Here is a 17,889-nt window from a genome sequence, read left to right on the forward strand (position 1 = left end):
TATTTGATCACCTCTGGGGTTTTTATTTTTTGCGCTATAAATAAAAAAAGACCGAAAATTTTGAAAAAAAAACGCTTATTTCTTTGTTTCTGTGACAGAATTATGCAAATTATTAATTTTTCTTCATAAATTTTGGCCACAATTTATACTGCTACATATCTTTGGTAAAAATAACCCAAATTAGTGGTTATTATTTGGTCTTTGTGAAAGTTAGAGAGTCTACAAGCTGTGGTGCGAATCGCACAAAATTGATCACATCTGATGTACTGGTGGCCTATCTCGCTTCTTGTGACCCGAACAAGTCAGGAAAGTACAAATACCCCCCAAATGACCCCTTTTTGGAAAGTAGACATTCCAAGGTATTTAGTAAGAGGCATGGTGAGCTTTTTGATGTTGTCATTTTTTTCCCACAATTCTTTGCAAAATTAAGATTTTTCATTTTTTTTTCTCCACAAAATTGTCATTGTAATAGGTTATTTCTCTCACATGGCACGTGTATACCACAAATGACACCCCCCAAAAAATTCTGCTACTCCTCCTGAGTATTACAATACCACATGTGTGGGACTTTTTCACAGTCTGGCCACATAGAGAGGCCCAACATGCAGGTAGCTCCATCATGTGTTCTAGGAACATAAATTACACATCTAACTTGTTGACTATTTATTACACTTTTGAAGCACCAGGACAATGACACGTGACACTGATGACAGATGGCACTGATACGTGGCAATGATGACACGTGGCACTGATGACAGATGGCACTAATATGTGGCACTGATGACACGTGGCACTTATACGTGGCACTGAAGACACGTGGCACTAATACGTGGCACTGAAGACACGTGGCACTAATACGTGGCACTGATGACAGATGGCACTGATACGTGGCACTAATACGTGCCACCGATGACAGATGGCACTAATACATGGCACCGATGACGCGTGACACTGATGACAGATGGCACTGATAAGTGGCATTGATGACATGTGACACTGACAACAGATGGCACGTGACACTGACAGGTGGCACTGATGACAAATGGCACTGATACGTGGCACTGATGACAGATGGCACTAATACGTGGCACTGATGACAGATGGCACTATGTGGCACTGATGACAGATGGTACTTATACGTGGCACTGATGACAGATGGCACTGGGGACAAATGGCACTGACAACAGGTGGCACTGGGGGCAGGTGGCACTGGGGGCAGGTAGCACTGGGGTGGATGGCACTGGGGGCAGGTAGCACTGGGGTGGATGGCACTGCTGGGGGCGGATGGCACTGCTGGGGGAGGATGGCACTGCTGGGGGAGGATGGCACTTTTTTTTTACTTTTACGTGGCACTGAAGACACGTGGCACTAATACATGGCACTGAAGACACGTGGCACTAATACATGGCACTGATACGTGGCACTAATACGTGCCACCGATGACAGATGGCACTAATACATGGCACCGATGACGCGTTACACTGATGACAGATGGCACTGATAAGTGGCATTGATGACACGTGACACTGACAACAGATGGCACGTGACACTGACAGGTGGCACTGATGACAAATGGCACTGATACGTGGCACTGATGACAGATGGCACTAATACGTGGCACTGATGACAGATGGCACTATGTGGCACTGATGACAGATGGTACTTATACGTGGCACTGATGACAGATGGCACTGGGGACAAATGGCACTGACAACAGGTGGCACTGGGGGCAGGTGGCACTGGGGGCAGGTAGCACTGGGGTGGATGGCACTGGGGGCAGGTAGCACTGGGGTGGATGGCACTGCTGGGGGCGGATGGCACTGCTGGGGGAGGATGGCACTGCTGGGGGAGGATGGCACTTTTTTTTTTTACTTTTTTTATCAACTCAGCTCAGTTTATCAACTCCACTGCAGCCGTTCATCTCTCCCCTCACACTCTGTCTGTGTGAGGAGGGAGAGCGGCGCTGAGAGATGATCTCATATGTTTACATATGAGATCATCTCCCATTGGACACACCGATCGCGCTGTAAACGGCCGCTGTGATTGGCCGTTTACAGCGATCTGTGTTTGCCTGTCCCCGGGGGACACGGCGAACACAGGACTTCCGCGATGCGCGCCCGCAGCGGCGCGCATTGCGGAAGTAAACATTAGGACGTCCAGGGATGGCCACCCGGACTAAAGCGCCTGCTCTATGGCCGTCATTCGGCTATAGGGCGGGCGCGAGGTGGTTAATAAGTGTATCCTGTATACCGCTCTTAAAGTGGTTGTAAACAGTGGGTCTATGGCCAGCAAGATAGGACACCCTCACATGCGTGGGATTACGGCAGGAAGGGCAGAAATATACTCCACTCTGGAACAGGATTCCAGGAGTTGAAATGGCGCAGCCTGCTGCCAGAAAATTGATATAGAAAGTAAGGAAAATTTATATAAAAACAAACATTAATAGAAGAATTAACATGGCAGTGTACTTTGTAATATTTGAAAGTATTGAATCAAAAATGAATGTGGATTCTGAGGGGTGAGTTTACTTCCTCTTTAACTTCCATGAAATTAAGTGATGGAGATTTCCATGCATGGACAATAGATTGTTTGGAGGCTGTAAATATGTGAGTTATGAGTATGCGACTGCAACACAGAATGTTGACAATGGGTTTGAGGATGAGCCCAATGGTCCTTGCAAAATTGAGTAAATCATACTATAGACCCTTATCCATAAACAGCGATCTTTGGACAGGTAAACCAGATCTGTGCCATGTCGCCCCTCCCCTGACACCCTTTAAAACAAGAGATGGGATAAGATGTTATACACTTGGCCAGGTTTGTCGGACTATAGTAAAACGCGACATGACTTTATAAGAATTTTCCAGCCCTTGCACTCTATGATAGCACGTAGAGGTAGTGAGCCAAATCTTATCCCCTGGCAGGAGAATTCCAGAGAACTTACAGTTTAAGCACTCCTCACCACCTTAGATGCCACATTTGGTATGTAATTTTTTTTTTGGGAGGGAGGGGGGTACCTAGTTTTGACAAGTACTTCCTGTCCAACGTCCTTCTTCTACCATCTCACGGCCTAGGCGACTCCTCCTCTCCCCCTAGGCATCCCTCGCTGAAATCTTCTGTGACACTTCACAGGTCCCAGAAGATTGCCTGCCCACAAGGAGAGCACAGCGCGACTCGCACATTCACAGCGCGCACCCGGCTGTGAAGCCACAAGCTGCCTCAGCTGAGTGCCCACAGAAGTAAATAGTTACATAGTTAGTAAGGTTGAATAAAGACACCAGTCCATCCAGTTCAACCTGAGTGAGTGTCTACAATTGTCCCCATCCCTGTACATTGCACACTCATCAGTCCCTACCCTCAAGGAGCCCACATGCCAAGGATATTCATATACTAGGGCCAATTTTGAACAGAAGCCAATTAACCTACCTGCATGTCTTTGGAGCGTGGGAGGAAACCCATGCAGGCACAGGGACATGCAAACTCCAGGCAGGTAGTGTTGTGGTTGGGGTTTGAACCAGTGACCCTTCTTACTGCTAGGTGAGAGTGCTAACCACTACACCACTGTGCCGCAAGTAATAGTAGTAGTAATGACGACGCCCTGGAGAAGAGGGGGAGAGGAGCGAGGTTTCGGGTGGCCGCATCGCTGGACCATGGGACAGGCGAGTGTCTGTTTATTAAAAGTCAGCAGCTACACTTTTTGTAGCTGCTGACTTTTAATAAACTTACAAAACAGTGGAACTCCGCTTTAAGCTTGGTTTCCCAACAGGAGCAACAAGACGGAGTTGGGCTAGAGGTGTGGCAGAAGATAGTGGAAAATTACAAGGACTTGTGTCTTTTTTCAACCCTACTACTGTATGTGACTATGTCTGACTTATACATACCCAACATTCACACATTTCACCAAAGTTTTTCTGGAGAGAGAAAATAATCAATGCGTAAACTGTGTTGGAGGATGAAACCTCTGTATTCTATCTCTTTTGTCCCACTCCGATTGCTTTTGAAGACTCAAGTAGTCATCCCTCTGTTCTACTAATTGTTAGGCTCTATGATATCCCTCAAAGTATAGCCAGCTTATATTATTTCTATCATGGAACAATCACAATCTCCTTCCACACAAGCTACAGCTGAGACAAAAAATAAATAACAGGTAATAATGAGATTAGGTTGGTGTCCATACCTCAAGTTGAGTCTTCATCACTGAAGGTTGCTGATATGACAACATATCTTATCTCTTGTGAATTGTCTTCTTATTGTGTTATGACTGTCCCAGAGTGAGGACTGAGACAAAGGTCTAGCATGCTAGTCTATAAAGCAGTGAAGCACATTCAATTGTAACATCTCAAGAAATATGAGACTGTACACAAACTCGCAGATCAAGATGAAAGAATCCAGGGTGGAACATCCACCCAACCCAGTGGTAAACTCTTTTAAAACCGAGCATTGACCTTTCCGAGGCCACTGAAGGTACAGACTAAACTTTCCTGACTGATATTGGACAGGTATGGTTTAGATACAAATAATCCATACCATTGTTCTGTTATCTAAAGACTTTATTGGGGGAATGAACACCAATGAAGATGAACAGGTTTCTAAACAAAGGATACCTTGTGGAATTTTGTGCCTAAGGCAGGCCATTCATAGTGGGAATTTCTTTCCATGGGTTGCAGCAAAGAAATTTGCATTATTCCCCCCATCAACACAGACAGTGCTGACAGGGGAATCCCGCCGAGTCATTGTCTGCACCCGGCGGGCGGGGAAGCCATCCTCGCAGGGCAAAAAAAGAACACTGATTATCACTAGCGGCTATAGCAGACACACATTAATGTGATAATCGTAAGAGAATCCGACAAGCTGGTTATACCAAGTTGATCAATCGACTTGGTACATTCAGCCTGCCCTATAACGGTTAGAATCACGGGTTGCAGGAAAGAAAATTGCTTGTTTTCTCCATCAACACAGTCACCCTCCTGCAGAGCTATTGTGTTCTCCTGCTGGGGGGAAGGGGGGGAGGGAGCCATCCCTGGCAGGATAACACACAGTGATTATTATTGCTAATGACTATAGCCGCTGGCAATAATCTCATGAAAAATCTGATAGGCTGATCGATCAACATAGGTACAATCAGCTTGTCCATACATGGTTTGAATCTTGCCTGGTCCCTGCTGAACTGGCTGAGATTTGAGTAGACATGTGCAAAAGGAAAAAATTCGTTTAGTTTCGTTTTAATTCGTTAATTCATTAATTTCGTTTAGTTATATTCGTTAACTTCCTTAAATTCGTTTTCGGATTTCGTTTAGTTTTCTACCGAATCCGAAAAATCGGCCACATTCGAAAATATTTCAACCAAATTCGAAAATATTTCTACCGGATTCGAAATGATTTCTTTTTTTTTTTTTTTAATTAGTTTTTATTAAAGAGAAGGAGTACATACAAGTCATCGCAGACATAACATCAGAGGAGCAATACAACCAGTAAGCAACAATCACCCAACGAACTACTTAGACTCCAACATGGGTAGCTCAAAAAATGTACATGACTCCCTTCAATTTGTAACCAGAAGAGGAAAAAGAAGAAAGGAAAGTCCAACTAGAAGGAAGAAAGCAGGGGGGGGGGGGGGGGAAGGGGGCCCAACCGCCAGACTGAAATTTACAGGCTAAAACATGATATACATAGCTCATCGAAATACATCAAAACAAAAACCAAACATGGCTACAGCATATTACATTACACAGAACTGGATACCATAGCTGCATACGGGGGTGTGTACTTAAAGGCGACCCAGCAGGCCCAAATCTTTTTTGCAAGGTCTGACTTGCCTCTCAGGGAGAGTGTCATATCTTCCATGTAATATATATGATCAACTTTGAGCAGCCAGCAACGGAGCGTGGGAATCTTCCTCTGTTTCCAATATCTCGGGATAAGAGTCTTTGCCGCATTGAGAAGATGGGGCGTAATAGAGCGTTTATATGAGCCTGCCGGCTGTTCCGAACAGTGGAATAGCACATGCCATGGATCATTAGGAACCTCCTGACCCTGAATCTGCTGGATCCAATGCAGAACTGCGAGCCAAAACGGGCGTATACGTGGGCAATACCACCAGATGTGGGCGTGGGAGGCTCGCTCACCGCACTCTCTCCAGCAGAGCGGTGAGGTCTGGGGGAAAAACCGGTGTAGCGTTACAGGCGTGTAATGCCATCTGGTCAGAAGCTTGTAGGACATCTCAGCTGTTTTGGCCGACCCCGAAGTGGCGTGTGCCCTGTGAAGAATAGTAGACACTTGGGCAGGAGTGAGTGTCTCATCCAAATCCAGCTCCCAGTTGCGGATAAAAGTAGGTGTCCTGTGAGATTCTAGGGATAGTAACAGGTGGTAAAAATAGGAGACAGGTCTCTCCACAGGTAGGTCACCTGAGAAAGCCGACTCCAGTGGTGTAAGCTCGGATACGGAACGTAGCGGTTTAGGAAGAGATCGAACAAATGCCGACAGTTGGTAGTATTTCCACTGATCCATAGGTGAAATAGGCGATTCCCCCAAAATGGTGGGGAGAGGAAGAACCCCGGAGGTTCCGGTAAGCTGGTAAAGGAAAGTCTTGTCCCCGAGGCTCCAAGGGACACGTGAGTTAGGCCCCACATTACCGGGCGGAAAATAGTTGTGGCCTGACAAAGACAGTAAAGGTGAGTTATAGAGCCCGGAGCTTTTTTTGTACAAAGAGTCCCACACTGCCAAAGAAGAGGTCGTTAGAGGTGAAGAATCAGCAGACAGAGTCCTATAATGCTTTGGAAGCCACATAAGGTTAGAAAGGTCAGTCCCACCCAACAGCGTTTCCAGCTCGACCCACAATTTAGTATTCATACCATATTTCCAGTCCGAAAGCCTGGCTAGCACAATAGCCCGGAAATAGAGTCGGAAATCCGGCACCGCCAGGCCCCCCGCGCTCCGCGGACGCATAAGCAGGGACCGTGGCAGTCGGGGTTTCCTCCTATTCCAGATATACCTGTAAACCATTGAATGTAATATAGTGAAGAACCCCACCGGCACCCCAAAGGGGATCATTTGCAGCAAGAAGAGCACCCTGGGCAGCAGGTTCATCTTCACCACCCCAATCCTACCCATCCAAGAGTGACCCACCTGGGACCACCTCTGTAGGTCTGACCTTAGCGTATTAAGAAGCGGGAGAAAATTGGCTCGGAAAAGAGCAAGTGGATTGGGCGTCAGGTAAATACCTAAATATTTTAGGCGCCGTGTCTGCCAAGTAAAGGGGAAGGATTGCTTGAGAGACGTGGCTACAAGGGGAGGGACCGTGAGATTTAGAATTTCGGATTTAGACATATTTATTTTGAAATTCGAAACCCTGCCAAAAGCTGTAAATTCGGCTACGAGGTTAGGGAGAGAAATCAGAGGCTGTTGCACATAAAATAAAATATCATCGGCATAGGCCGCATATTTGTGTTCCGTCCCACCCACTACAACACCGTGTATGTTCGGGTTACGACGGATAATAGACAGGAAAGGTTCCAGCGATATTGCGAAAAGTATGGGCGAAAGCGGGCAACCCTGGCGCGTACCGTTATATAGAGTAAAAGGGTCACTGAGAGTACCGTTAACCCTCAACTGGGCCGTGGGATGACTGTAAAGAGCTAAAATTTGCGATCTGAGGGAAGGGCCGACCCCGAGACGGGACAACGTCGCCATAAGAAACTCCCAGTCCACCCTGTCAAAAGCCTTCTCAGCGTCCGTAGAAAGCAGCAGGGTGGGCTGGGACCGACGCCGTACAAGCGACATTAGTGTGATGGTGCGTAGAGAATTGTCGCGAGCCTCTCTCCCTGGTATAAAACCGGTTTGATCCCGCGTAATCCATTGTGGGACCAGAGGCAATAATCTATTCGCAATAGCCTTGGCGTAAATTTTGGCGTCGATGTTGAGCAGCGAGATAGGGCGATAGCTTGCACAGTCGGCCGGGTCCTTCCCGTCCTTCGGTATGACCGTAACATGGGCATGAATAGTCTCTGGGCGGAGAACCCCCCCGGACAAGGTCACATTAGCGTAATTAGAAAGGTGGGGGAGCAATTTATCCGCATATAAGCGATAATATGCTACTGAAAGGCCGTCCGGGCCGGGTGCTTCGCCCTTCGCCATAGCTCGGAGTGCTCGCAATAATTCCGTTGACGAAAATTCCCCTTCCAGAGCAGCCAGGGCCTCAGCGGAGAGCTGAGGGAGGGCAGCCCGGTCTAGGTATTCCCGAATGAGCCGCCGCCGAGCTTCCCCGTCTGAGTCTATGCGACGAACATGATACAGCTGCTGGTAGAAATCCTGAAATTCCTTAGCAATCCGAGGAGTTTCGTAGGCCATGGACCCCCCCGAGGTTCTAATTTTAGGTATAAACGCAGCGGCTCTCCGTCGCCTAACGGAAGCCGCTAACAACCTACTAGGTCTATCCCCCCATTCATAGAAGCGCTGGGCTACCAGCCTCGATCTAGACTTCTGGTCCAAGTGCAGGAGGGACTTCAGAGTTTCTCGCTTCGCTGTAAGGGTGTGCAGAATGGGGACTGAGAGGCTCCGTTTATGAATCTTCTCTAGGCTCCTAATCTCCGCAACTAACTGAAGCTGCTGTGCCACCCGTTCCCTCTTTTTCCTGGCCCCCAGTTCAATAAGTTTACCCCTAATAAAAATTCGAAATGATTTCAACATGATTCGACATTATTTCAATCACATTCGAAAATATTTTGTGACCCGACTTTAGGGCCATGTATCTCGGGGTTACTTGGTACTAGAAACTCCAAACACAATAGTACTAGCACTACAACATATCCAAATTTGAAGTGTCTAGCACCAAGTGACCCCGAGATACATGGCCCTAAATTCGGGTCACAAAATATTTTCGAATGTGGTTGAAATAATGTCGAATGCAGTTGAAATAATTTCGAATGCAGTTGAAATCATTTCGAATCATGTCGAATTCATTCGTTATATTTCTTTCGTATTCGTTGTAATTTGTTATTATTTTATTCGGACATTCGGATGCATCCGAATGTCCGAAAGATGCAAAATTCGGCCGAATTTCGATTCGTTAGGAAACGAATTGCACAAGCCTAGATTTGAGAACCATCTATGGCCGGCTTTTCAAAGAAAATTTGGAGACTATCATTATTGGCCTAAGTGCAGCCAAAATCACATATACAGAGAGTTTTTTTAATAGGATTTTTGGCAGTGCTTTGGACAAATAGTACCAAAAAAGTTTCTTTAAAGCTTAAAAGAGAAATATATTGTTTTTTTTTTTGCAGTTTCATACTTACATAGGTGGATGCAGCATCTGTCCCCCGCCGGCTCTGCATTGAGAACCAAGTGATCGAAAACCGCCAATGGCTCGGTTCTCTCAGCTCCCCGAGAAGAGAGCTGCTGACTGTCAATGAGCAGCTCGCCGCTCTGCCCCCTTCCCTCCCCCCGCACTCACTGGATCGCTGAGCTGTGGAGGGGCAGGGAGCGGCCATCTCGGGCTCTTAGCGGCTCACTGAGAGGCTATGGATGGGTAACAGATCAGGCACCTGGCGGATCCAGACTTTATTGTCGTGATGACGCGGTGCCTGGACTGATTCCTGTTATGTCAGCAGAGAGCGGACTTCAGAGCCCACTCTCTGCTGAAAATGGGTCACAGTAGTGCAAAACTAATTGCACTCTTGTGACCCATAGGAGAAGCCCAGCCAAACAAGCTCCAACTGAATATAGCCATTTCTATCCATCGGTTTGAAAACGTTTTTGGTTTTGACTTGACTCCCATCATTGTAGATCTCTAAGTCAAGGATTGTTAAGCTTGTAGCGTCAACATTCCAAGTTAACCTAATATTTTTGGTATTACCATTCAGTTTGGACACATAAATAACTGTAGACTAACATGATCCCCCCTCCCATACCATGATGAGATCGTCTATATATCTATAGTACTGCACTGACTGTGCTGGTCGGTCACAAAAAAGTTTCGTACTCCCATAGTGCCATGAATACATTTATGACATTTGGGGCAAATTGAGCTCCCATGGCAACTCCAAGGGTCTGAAGGAAAAATTGTCTATTATACCAAAAATAATTCTTGGTCAAACAAAAATCTAAAGATTTCATAAGGAACTCTTTGTGTACCATAGAAAGATCAGATTTATCAAGGGCCCATTTTACAGACTTCATAGCGTCCTGATGTCCTATAATTGTATATAGTGAACTGACGTCAGCAGTTACCAAGAGGCAATTAGTATTACATGGGGTGGCTTCTATGATTTGAATTATATGTTTGGTGTCTTTTAAGAAGGCCGTAGTTCCAGATACTAATGGCTTAAGAAAAAAATCTATGTACTGTCCCAAATGTACAGACACCGAATCAATGATGTTTACAATGGATCTGCCAGGGGGGAACTGGGCATCTTTATGCCCAGTTCCCTAGTACACTATAGGTCTTCTAAATGTGCTAGGATCTAGATAACGTGCCTCTTTTTATTTATAACTTTGTGGATTTATCATATTGAATCAACTTCTGTAACTCGCCTTTGAACTGAAACACAGGCTCATTAGTCAATAATCGATACAAGATTCTGTCTGACAGCAACCGCTCCATTTCTCCATTATAAAACATCTTACTCTCCTTTTATAAGCTTACCTGTAGGTAAAAATAAATAACAAGCACTTTAATGGGGATATACACGCACCAGCCACTTTATTAGGTAGACCTGTTCAATTGCTTGGTAACACAAATTGCTAATCAGCCAAATCACATGGCAGCAACTTAATGCATTTAGGAATCTAGACGTGGTGAAGACGACTTGCTGAAGTTCAAACTGAGCATCAGAATGGGGAAGAAAGGGGATTTAAGTGACTTTGAACGTAGCATGGTTGTTGGTGCCATATGGGCTGGTCTGAGTATTTCAAAAACTGCGATCTACTGGGATTTTCACTCAAAGCCATCTCTAGGGTTTACAGAGAATTGTCCAAAAAAAGGAACATTTCCAGTAAGCGGCAGTTGTGTGGAGAAAAATGCCTTGTTGATGTCACAGGAGAATGGGCAGATGGGTTCCAGATGATAGAAAAGGGAACATTAACTCAAATAATCACTTGTTACATCCAAGGTATGCAGAATACCATCTCTGAATGCGCAACACATCAGACCTTGAAGCAGATGGGCTACAGCAGTAGAAGACCACACCGGGTGCCACTCCTGTCAGCTAAGAATGGGAAACTGAGGCTACAATTGGCACAGGCTCACGAAAATTGGACAATAGAAGATTGGAAAAACATTGCCTGGTCTGATGAGTCTCGATTTCAGCTACGACATTCAGATGGAGGGTCAGAATTTGGTATAAACAGCAAGAAAAGTATGGATCCATCCTGCCTTGTATCAACCCTTTATGACTACAGTGTACCCATCTTCTGATGGTGCCTTCAAGCAGGATAATGCACCATGTCACAAAGCTCCAATCATCTCACCACTGGACAATGAGGTCCCTGTACTCCAATGGCATCCACAGTCACCAGATCTCATCCAATAGAGCACCTTTGAGATGTGGTGGAATGGGAGAATCACATCATAGATGTGCAGCCGACAAATCTACAGCAACTGTAAGATCCTATCATGTCAATATGGAAAAAAAATCTCTGAGGAATGTTTTCAACACCTTGTTGAATCTATGCCATGAAGAATTAAGGCCGTTCTGAAGGCAAAACGGGGACCAACCCGGTGCTAGCAAAGTGTGCCTAATAAAGTGGCCAGTATGTATAGATAGTCACAGCAGTGAGAACCTGACATAAGTTGTAATATGTCCACCTTCTGTCCAGAACTTTAAAAAAGGTTTGCCCGGGGCACAACTTTCAGAGAGATGTAAGCCAATAACAGGTAATAGATCCCAGCTAATATGAACCCAAGCACCACTTGAATTATTTATGGTAATATTCACTTGTCTACATAGCCTGATTATACCTCGTGAAGATCATGCAGATGTTCCATGAGCCACTGTAATTTTTTTCTTCTTAAAACCCAACTTCGGGTAAAAAAATGTTTTCCCATGTAGCGGGGCTATGTCCGCATCGCATTGGTTAACTGCTTGTTTTGTCTAGGGGTGAACACAGCGCCTATACTCACCCGATCTTTCAATCTTCATGAAAACAGCGTTCCCCAACGTCCAGCCATGAACTGTTCCCGATGACTTCACATCTATGGAAGTAATGACATCAGGAACAGCCCACTGCACGAGACTGGGGGATTGTGGGTGGGGGGGCAGGAACCATTGGGACTGGTCTTGTGCTGGGAGAAATCAGAGGATTAGGTGAGTGTATCTCTTAACTCCTAGACCAAAACAAGCAGTTAACCAGTGTAGTTCAGGCACAGCCACACCACAGGGTAAAAAAATAAAAAGTTCTGCTTTAAAATCTCACCAATTCTACCATTCAGTGGAGTAGTATAGACGAGCGGCTTAATCATTAAACCGATATGTAGCTGCAATTTTAGCTGTAACCAGCGACTTGTTACAAATTTACTCAAATTCTTCTAATCCATAATCAGTGTATTGTGCTCTGCTCTCCGGACAGTTTGAAACGTGGACAGTGCAGATTGCTTAAGACATGAAAGATAAGTGACAGAGGTGAAATCTACCTTACCTCCATTACCCTGGTAGTGAAATGAGCCCAAGAAGAGAAGGCTGCTGATCACATGGTTCGTGCTGAACACTTCCTGCAATAAGCGTTGGAGAACCCTGGCTGGATGCCTAGATCCTCAATAATAGGACTCAGCAGGCTGGCATTAATCAGAGTACCCAAATCTTGGTTTACCAGTCATATAGTGTCAGTGTTCATTTTGATGTTTATATCGCCATCTCGTGGTATGCAGTGAAACTGCATAAAACAAGGGTCACATTTTCTAGTATAGAGCTCCGAACCAGTTCTGTGTGTTTTACAAGATGTATCACCAAAGAAAATTCTTTAGTTTGTACAGGACATATTCCCACGCATTGTACACGTGTTACCCTAGGTCAGTGATGCCGAACTTTGGCACCCCAGATGTTTTGGAACTACATTTCCCATGATGCTCATGCACTCTGCAGTGTAGTTGAGCATCATGGGAAATGTTACATAGTTACATGGTAGGTGAGGTCGAAAAAAGACAAGTCCAACCTATGTGTGTGATTATATGTCAGTAATACATTGTATATCCCTGTATGTTGTGGTCATTACTGTGCTTATCTAATAGTTTTTTGAAACTATCAATACCCCCTGCTGAGACCACTGCCTGTGGAAGGGAATTCCACATCTTTGCCGCTCTTACAGTAAAGAACCCTCTAAATAGTTTAAAGTTAAACCTCTTTTCTTCTAATTGGCCACATATCTTGTTAAACTCTCTTCCACGAAAAAGTTTTTTCCCTATTGTAGGATCACCGGTACGGTATTTGTAAATTGAAATCATATCCCCTCTCAAGCGTTTCTTCTCCAGAGAGAGAAGTTTAAGTTCAGTACTCGCAACCTTTCTTCATAACTAATATCCTCCAGACCTTTTATTAGCTTTTTTGCCCTTCTTTGTACTCACTCCATTTCCAGTACATCCTTCCTGAGGACTGGTGCCCAGAACTGGACAGCATATTCTAGGTGTGGCCAAACCAGAGTCTTGTAGAGCGGGAGAATTCCCACTGTACAGGACTCTGTAGTTCCAAAACATCTGGGGTGCCAAGGTTCGCCATCACTGCCCTAGGTGGTCCCATTCAAAGTCATTCCTCAACACTGCAAACCGATATTAAAAGCTACCCTTCCATATCAGCATGCAGCCAGCTGTCGATTTTTAAAAATGCCTAAAAGTTCAAACGTCACTTCCTTGCAACCATGGAAAGTCATGAGACCAAGTCCAGAGCATTCCTTGTTCATGTGATTGGTACACTGGTTTTCCCTATTCATGCAACACTGGGATTGACCGTGTGATTAATGCAGAACTAAGCACACCACAAGCCAAAAACACAATTTATTTCATTTTTAATATTCAGAGCAAACTTACTCATCCATCCATCCATATCTCTATGCTTTGTTTTTCTAAGAAATCACTTTGAAAAACAGTCCCTAGCATTTCTGTTTGTGGCCATCTTGAGTAAGGGCAGATGATTCATGTAGCATTTACAGTCATGTCCAAACATACTGGCACCCCTACATTTCTGTCAGATAATGCTCCACTTTTCCCATAAAATTCCACGCAAAACTCAAAAAATGGACTGGACAAAATTATTGTTACCTTCTCAAAATCGTAAGAAATAATTGCATTCCAAGTTAGTGATGCTCCTGTAATTTGTAATTAAACTCCCCTTAGGCCCCTATCACACTGGGGCGGTGCGGGCACTGGCAGTAAAACGGCAGTATTTTTAGCGCCGCTTTGCCGTTGATTTAGCGGCGGTATTCGGTCTGTAGAAGGGAGGATTTACCCCACTGCTAGCGGCCAAGAAAGGGTTTAAACCACCACAAAGCGGTATAGCCACGCTGCCCCATTAATTTCCCCATTCATTTCAATGGGCAGGAGCGGTATACACACCGCTCCAAAGAAGCTGCTAGCAGGACTTTTTTTTTACAGTCCTGCCAGTGCACCGCTCCAGTGTGAAAGTGTAAGGGCTGGCTTAGCCCTTCCTCCTCTGGGCTGGCCGCTCCGCTGTCAGCTAATTGCCAGCTCTCTTCTCTCTCTTCAGTTACCAGCTGTTCCCGATGATGCTCGTCTGGCCTGCCTATATAAAGTCGTCCGCTCATTTCTCCTTTGCCTTCACGTTTGGTCACATCACAAGGAACCATCTCCTGCTGTTGTTTCAAGACTGGCTTGCTGATATTCCACCTGGCTTCCATCCCGCTTGCAGTTGCTCTCTGTGGCTCCCTGACGTCTGGACTGGCTGATTACCCGATCTGGTTTATGAACTTTGGACTGGCTGACTACCTGATCTGGCTACTGGACTCTGGCTTGCTTGACTACACGTTTTCCTATTTATCTTTTTATTTTTATTAATAAACAAGTTTGATTAGATTGTACTTCTGTCTCTGTCTGTTTCATGGTTCCTGACAGAAAGCCCTCGGGGAGCGACTTTCAGGGTGCTTTGCAGGCACTATTTTTAGCGCTGTAGCGCCCCAGTGTGAAAGGGGTCTTATCAATTAACTGGTGCTGGCAATATAGAAATCACACTGGTGAAAAATGTACTCCACCTTTTTGTTGTGCCATGTGGAGCATGGAACAGAGAAAGAGCAGAAAAGAATTGTCTGAGAAATTGAGAACAAAAATTTGGGAAAAGCGTGGGTAATCTCAAGGTTATAAGTCCATTTCCAGAGATCTTCATGTTCCTCTGTCCACAACATTGTCAAGAAGTTTTTAGCCCGTGGCACTGCAGCTAATCTCCCTCGACCTTGAGGAAAGAGAAAAATGTATTCGTTTGCCATGTCACCTGCCACCACATGTGGATTGTCACTTGCCATGTCACCTGCCACCACATGTGGATTGTCACATCGCCTGCCCTCAGATGCAGCTTGTCACGCTGCCTGCCACCACATGTGGATTGTCACTTGCCACATCCACTGCCACCAGATGCGGCTCCCAGAACACTGCTGCTTTTAAAAATCTACATGAAAAGAGTAAGATGGATTTGAAAATACAGTATTTCACTATATAAGCTCCAATTAGTGCTAATAATAAGTGTGAAATGCAAAACTTGGGTGGGTGTAAAAAGATGTCCGCTGCCACCTTCTGACTGCAGGCTTAGTAAGGCCTGAGTGCGGGGTGTAGCAAGATGGCAGTCGGCCAACGAGTGACATTCATGTCCTGACATCCCGATTATGATGCACTGTGCATGTGCAGATGATGCGGTGTACAGTACGTGTGGTTTTCTACAACTGATTCCACGTCACAGGAAGTGACGTGACTTGATATTCTGCCGGGTCCGACATTTTGTCAGAACACTGGCTGTGAGGGCGAAAGAGCAGTGATGTGAGGCAGGTGGAGAGAGATGATGCCATCTCTAGTGATGGACGAACTTCCGACGGGACGTTTCGCGAACGCGAAACGCGAACGGGCACAAACGTTCGCGAAAACGACCGTTCGCCGCGGGCTCCATTGACTTCAATGGGAGGCGAATTTCGCAAACCTTTAGGTCGAATTTGCGGCCACGGGGTAATTATTAGGGGGTAGCACGTAGTCCCACCACCTGGACAATAGCATAATACATGTATGAGGTGAATTTGGGATCGATAACTACAAGCATTTTTTTTTTATTTGGGAAATTGTTCTGACAATTCAGGACTATGGAGCTAATGAAGGCAATGGAGGAGAGGGAAGGTCAGGGACCAGGGTAGGCAAACAAGAGGGTGCAGGAGATACAGAGCACTGACAGCAGCACCGTAATACAGAGCACTGACATCAGCACCGTGACATACAGCGCTGACAGCAGCTCCGTGACATACAGCGCTGACAGCAGCTCCGTGACATACAGCGCTGACAGCAGCTCCGTGACATACAGCGCTGACAGCAGCTCCGTGACATACAGCGCTGACAGCAGCTCCGTGACATACAGCGCTGACAGCAGCTCCGTGACATACAGCGCTGACAGCAGCTCCGTGACATACAGCGCTGACAGCAGCACCGTGACATACAGCGCTGACAGCAGCTCCGTGACATACAGCGCTGACAGCAGCTCCGTGACATACAGCGCTGACAGCAGCTCCGTGACATACAGCACTGACAGCAGCTCCGTGACATACAGCGCTGACAGCAGCTCCGTGACATACAGCGCTGACAGCAGCACCGTGACATACAGCGCTGACAGCAGCTCCGTGACATACAGCGCTGACAGCAGCTCCGTGACATACAGCGCTGACAGCAGCTCCGTGACATACAGCGCTGACAGCAGCTCCGTGACATACAGCGCTGACAGCAGCTCCGTGACATACAGCGCTGACAGCAGCTCCGTGACATACAGCGCTGACAGCAGCTCCGTGACATACAGCGCTGACAGCAGCTCCGTGACATACAGCGCTGACAGCAGCTCCGTGACATACAGCGCTGACAGCAGCACCGTGACATACAGCGCTGACAGCAGCTCCGTGACATACAGCGCTGACAGCAGCTCCGTGACATACAGCGCTGACAGCAGCTCCGTGACATACAGCGCTGACAGCAGCTCCGTGACATACAGCGCTGACAGCAGCTCCGTGACATACAGCGCTGACAGCAGCTCCGTGACATACAGCGCTGACAGCAGCTCCGTGACATACAGCGCTGACAGCAGCTCCGTGACATACAGCGCTGACAGCAGCTCCGTGACATACAGCGCTGACAGCAGCTCCGTGACATACAGCGCTGACAGCAGCTCCGTGACATACAGCGCTGACAGCAGCTCCGTGACATACAGCGCTGACAGCAGCACCGTAAGCAGCCCCAGGAGGAAGTCAGCACAGCACAGGGATGGTGTGATCCCCTCATAATAAGAACCCCCAGGAGGAAGTCAGCACAGCACAGGGATGGTGTGATCCCCTCATAATAAGAACACCCAGGAGGAAGTTAGCACAGCACAGGGATGGTGGGAACCCCTCATAATAAGCAGCCCCAGTAGAAATATGACACCGCTCAACCTCTTCAAAGAGGAGGGTAGGGGCATATAGTACGGTGTGCTTTTTTGGGTCAGGGAAGTGAGCCAAATGAATTAAGAAGGTCTGTGTGCTTGATTCCAAAAATTGTTTATAGACATATACATGGTCTACTGATCACATGTGTTGAATTCCTCCGAGATCCATGCCTCATTCATTTTTAGAAATGTGAGGTAGTTAACACTGTGGTGAGCTAGGCGAGTACGCTTATCGGTCACAATCCCCCCTGCTGCGCTGAACGTCCTTTCGGACAGGACACTGGATGAGGGG

General features: G+C 46.3%; 1 protein-coding gene across 3 annotated transcripts in view; it reads right to left on the reverse strand.

Moving 5' to 3' along the window:
* FPGS (folylpolyglutamate synthase) overlaps positions 1-12,762 on the reverse strand; it is a 115,673-nt gene extending 102,911 nt beyond the window's left edge. Inside the window, exon 1 of one of the 3 annotated variants that reach the window (XM_077478719.1) lies at positions 12,631-12,762. In XM_077478719.1, the coding sequence (XP_077334845.1) occupies positions 12,631-12,636 (6 nt within the window). In that variant the 5' untranslated portion in view covers positions 12,637-12,762. Of the gene's footprint in view, positions 1-4,177; positions 4,211-12,115; positions 12,138-12,630 lie in introns of those variants that run through there. The other 2 variants (XM_077478720.1, XM_077478718.1) reach the window with 2 other exon arrangements.
* Positions 12,763-17,889: the final 5,127 nt, after the last annotated feature.

This window comes from Lithobates pipiens, unplaced genomic scaffold (genome assembly GCF_037356315.1).
Source record: "Lithobates pipiens isolate NorthernLeopardFrog02 unplaced genomic scaffold, aLitPip1_a1.2 Scaffold_1, whole genome shotgun sequence".
NCBI lineage: Eukaryota > Metazoa > Chordata > Amphibia > Anura > Ranidae > Lithobates > Lithobates pipiens.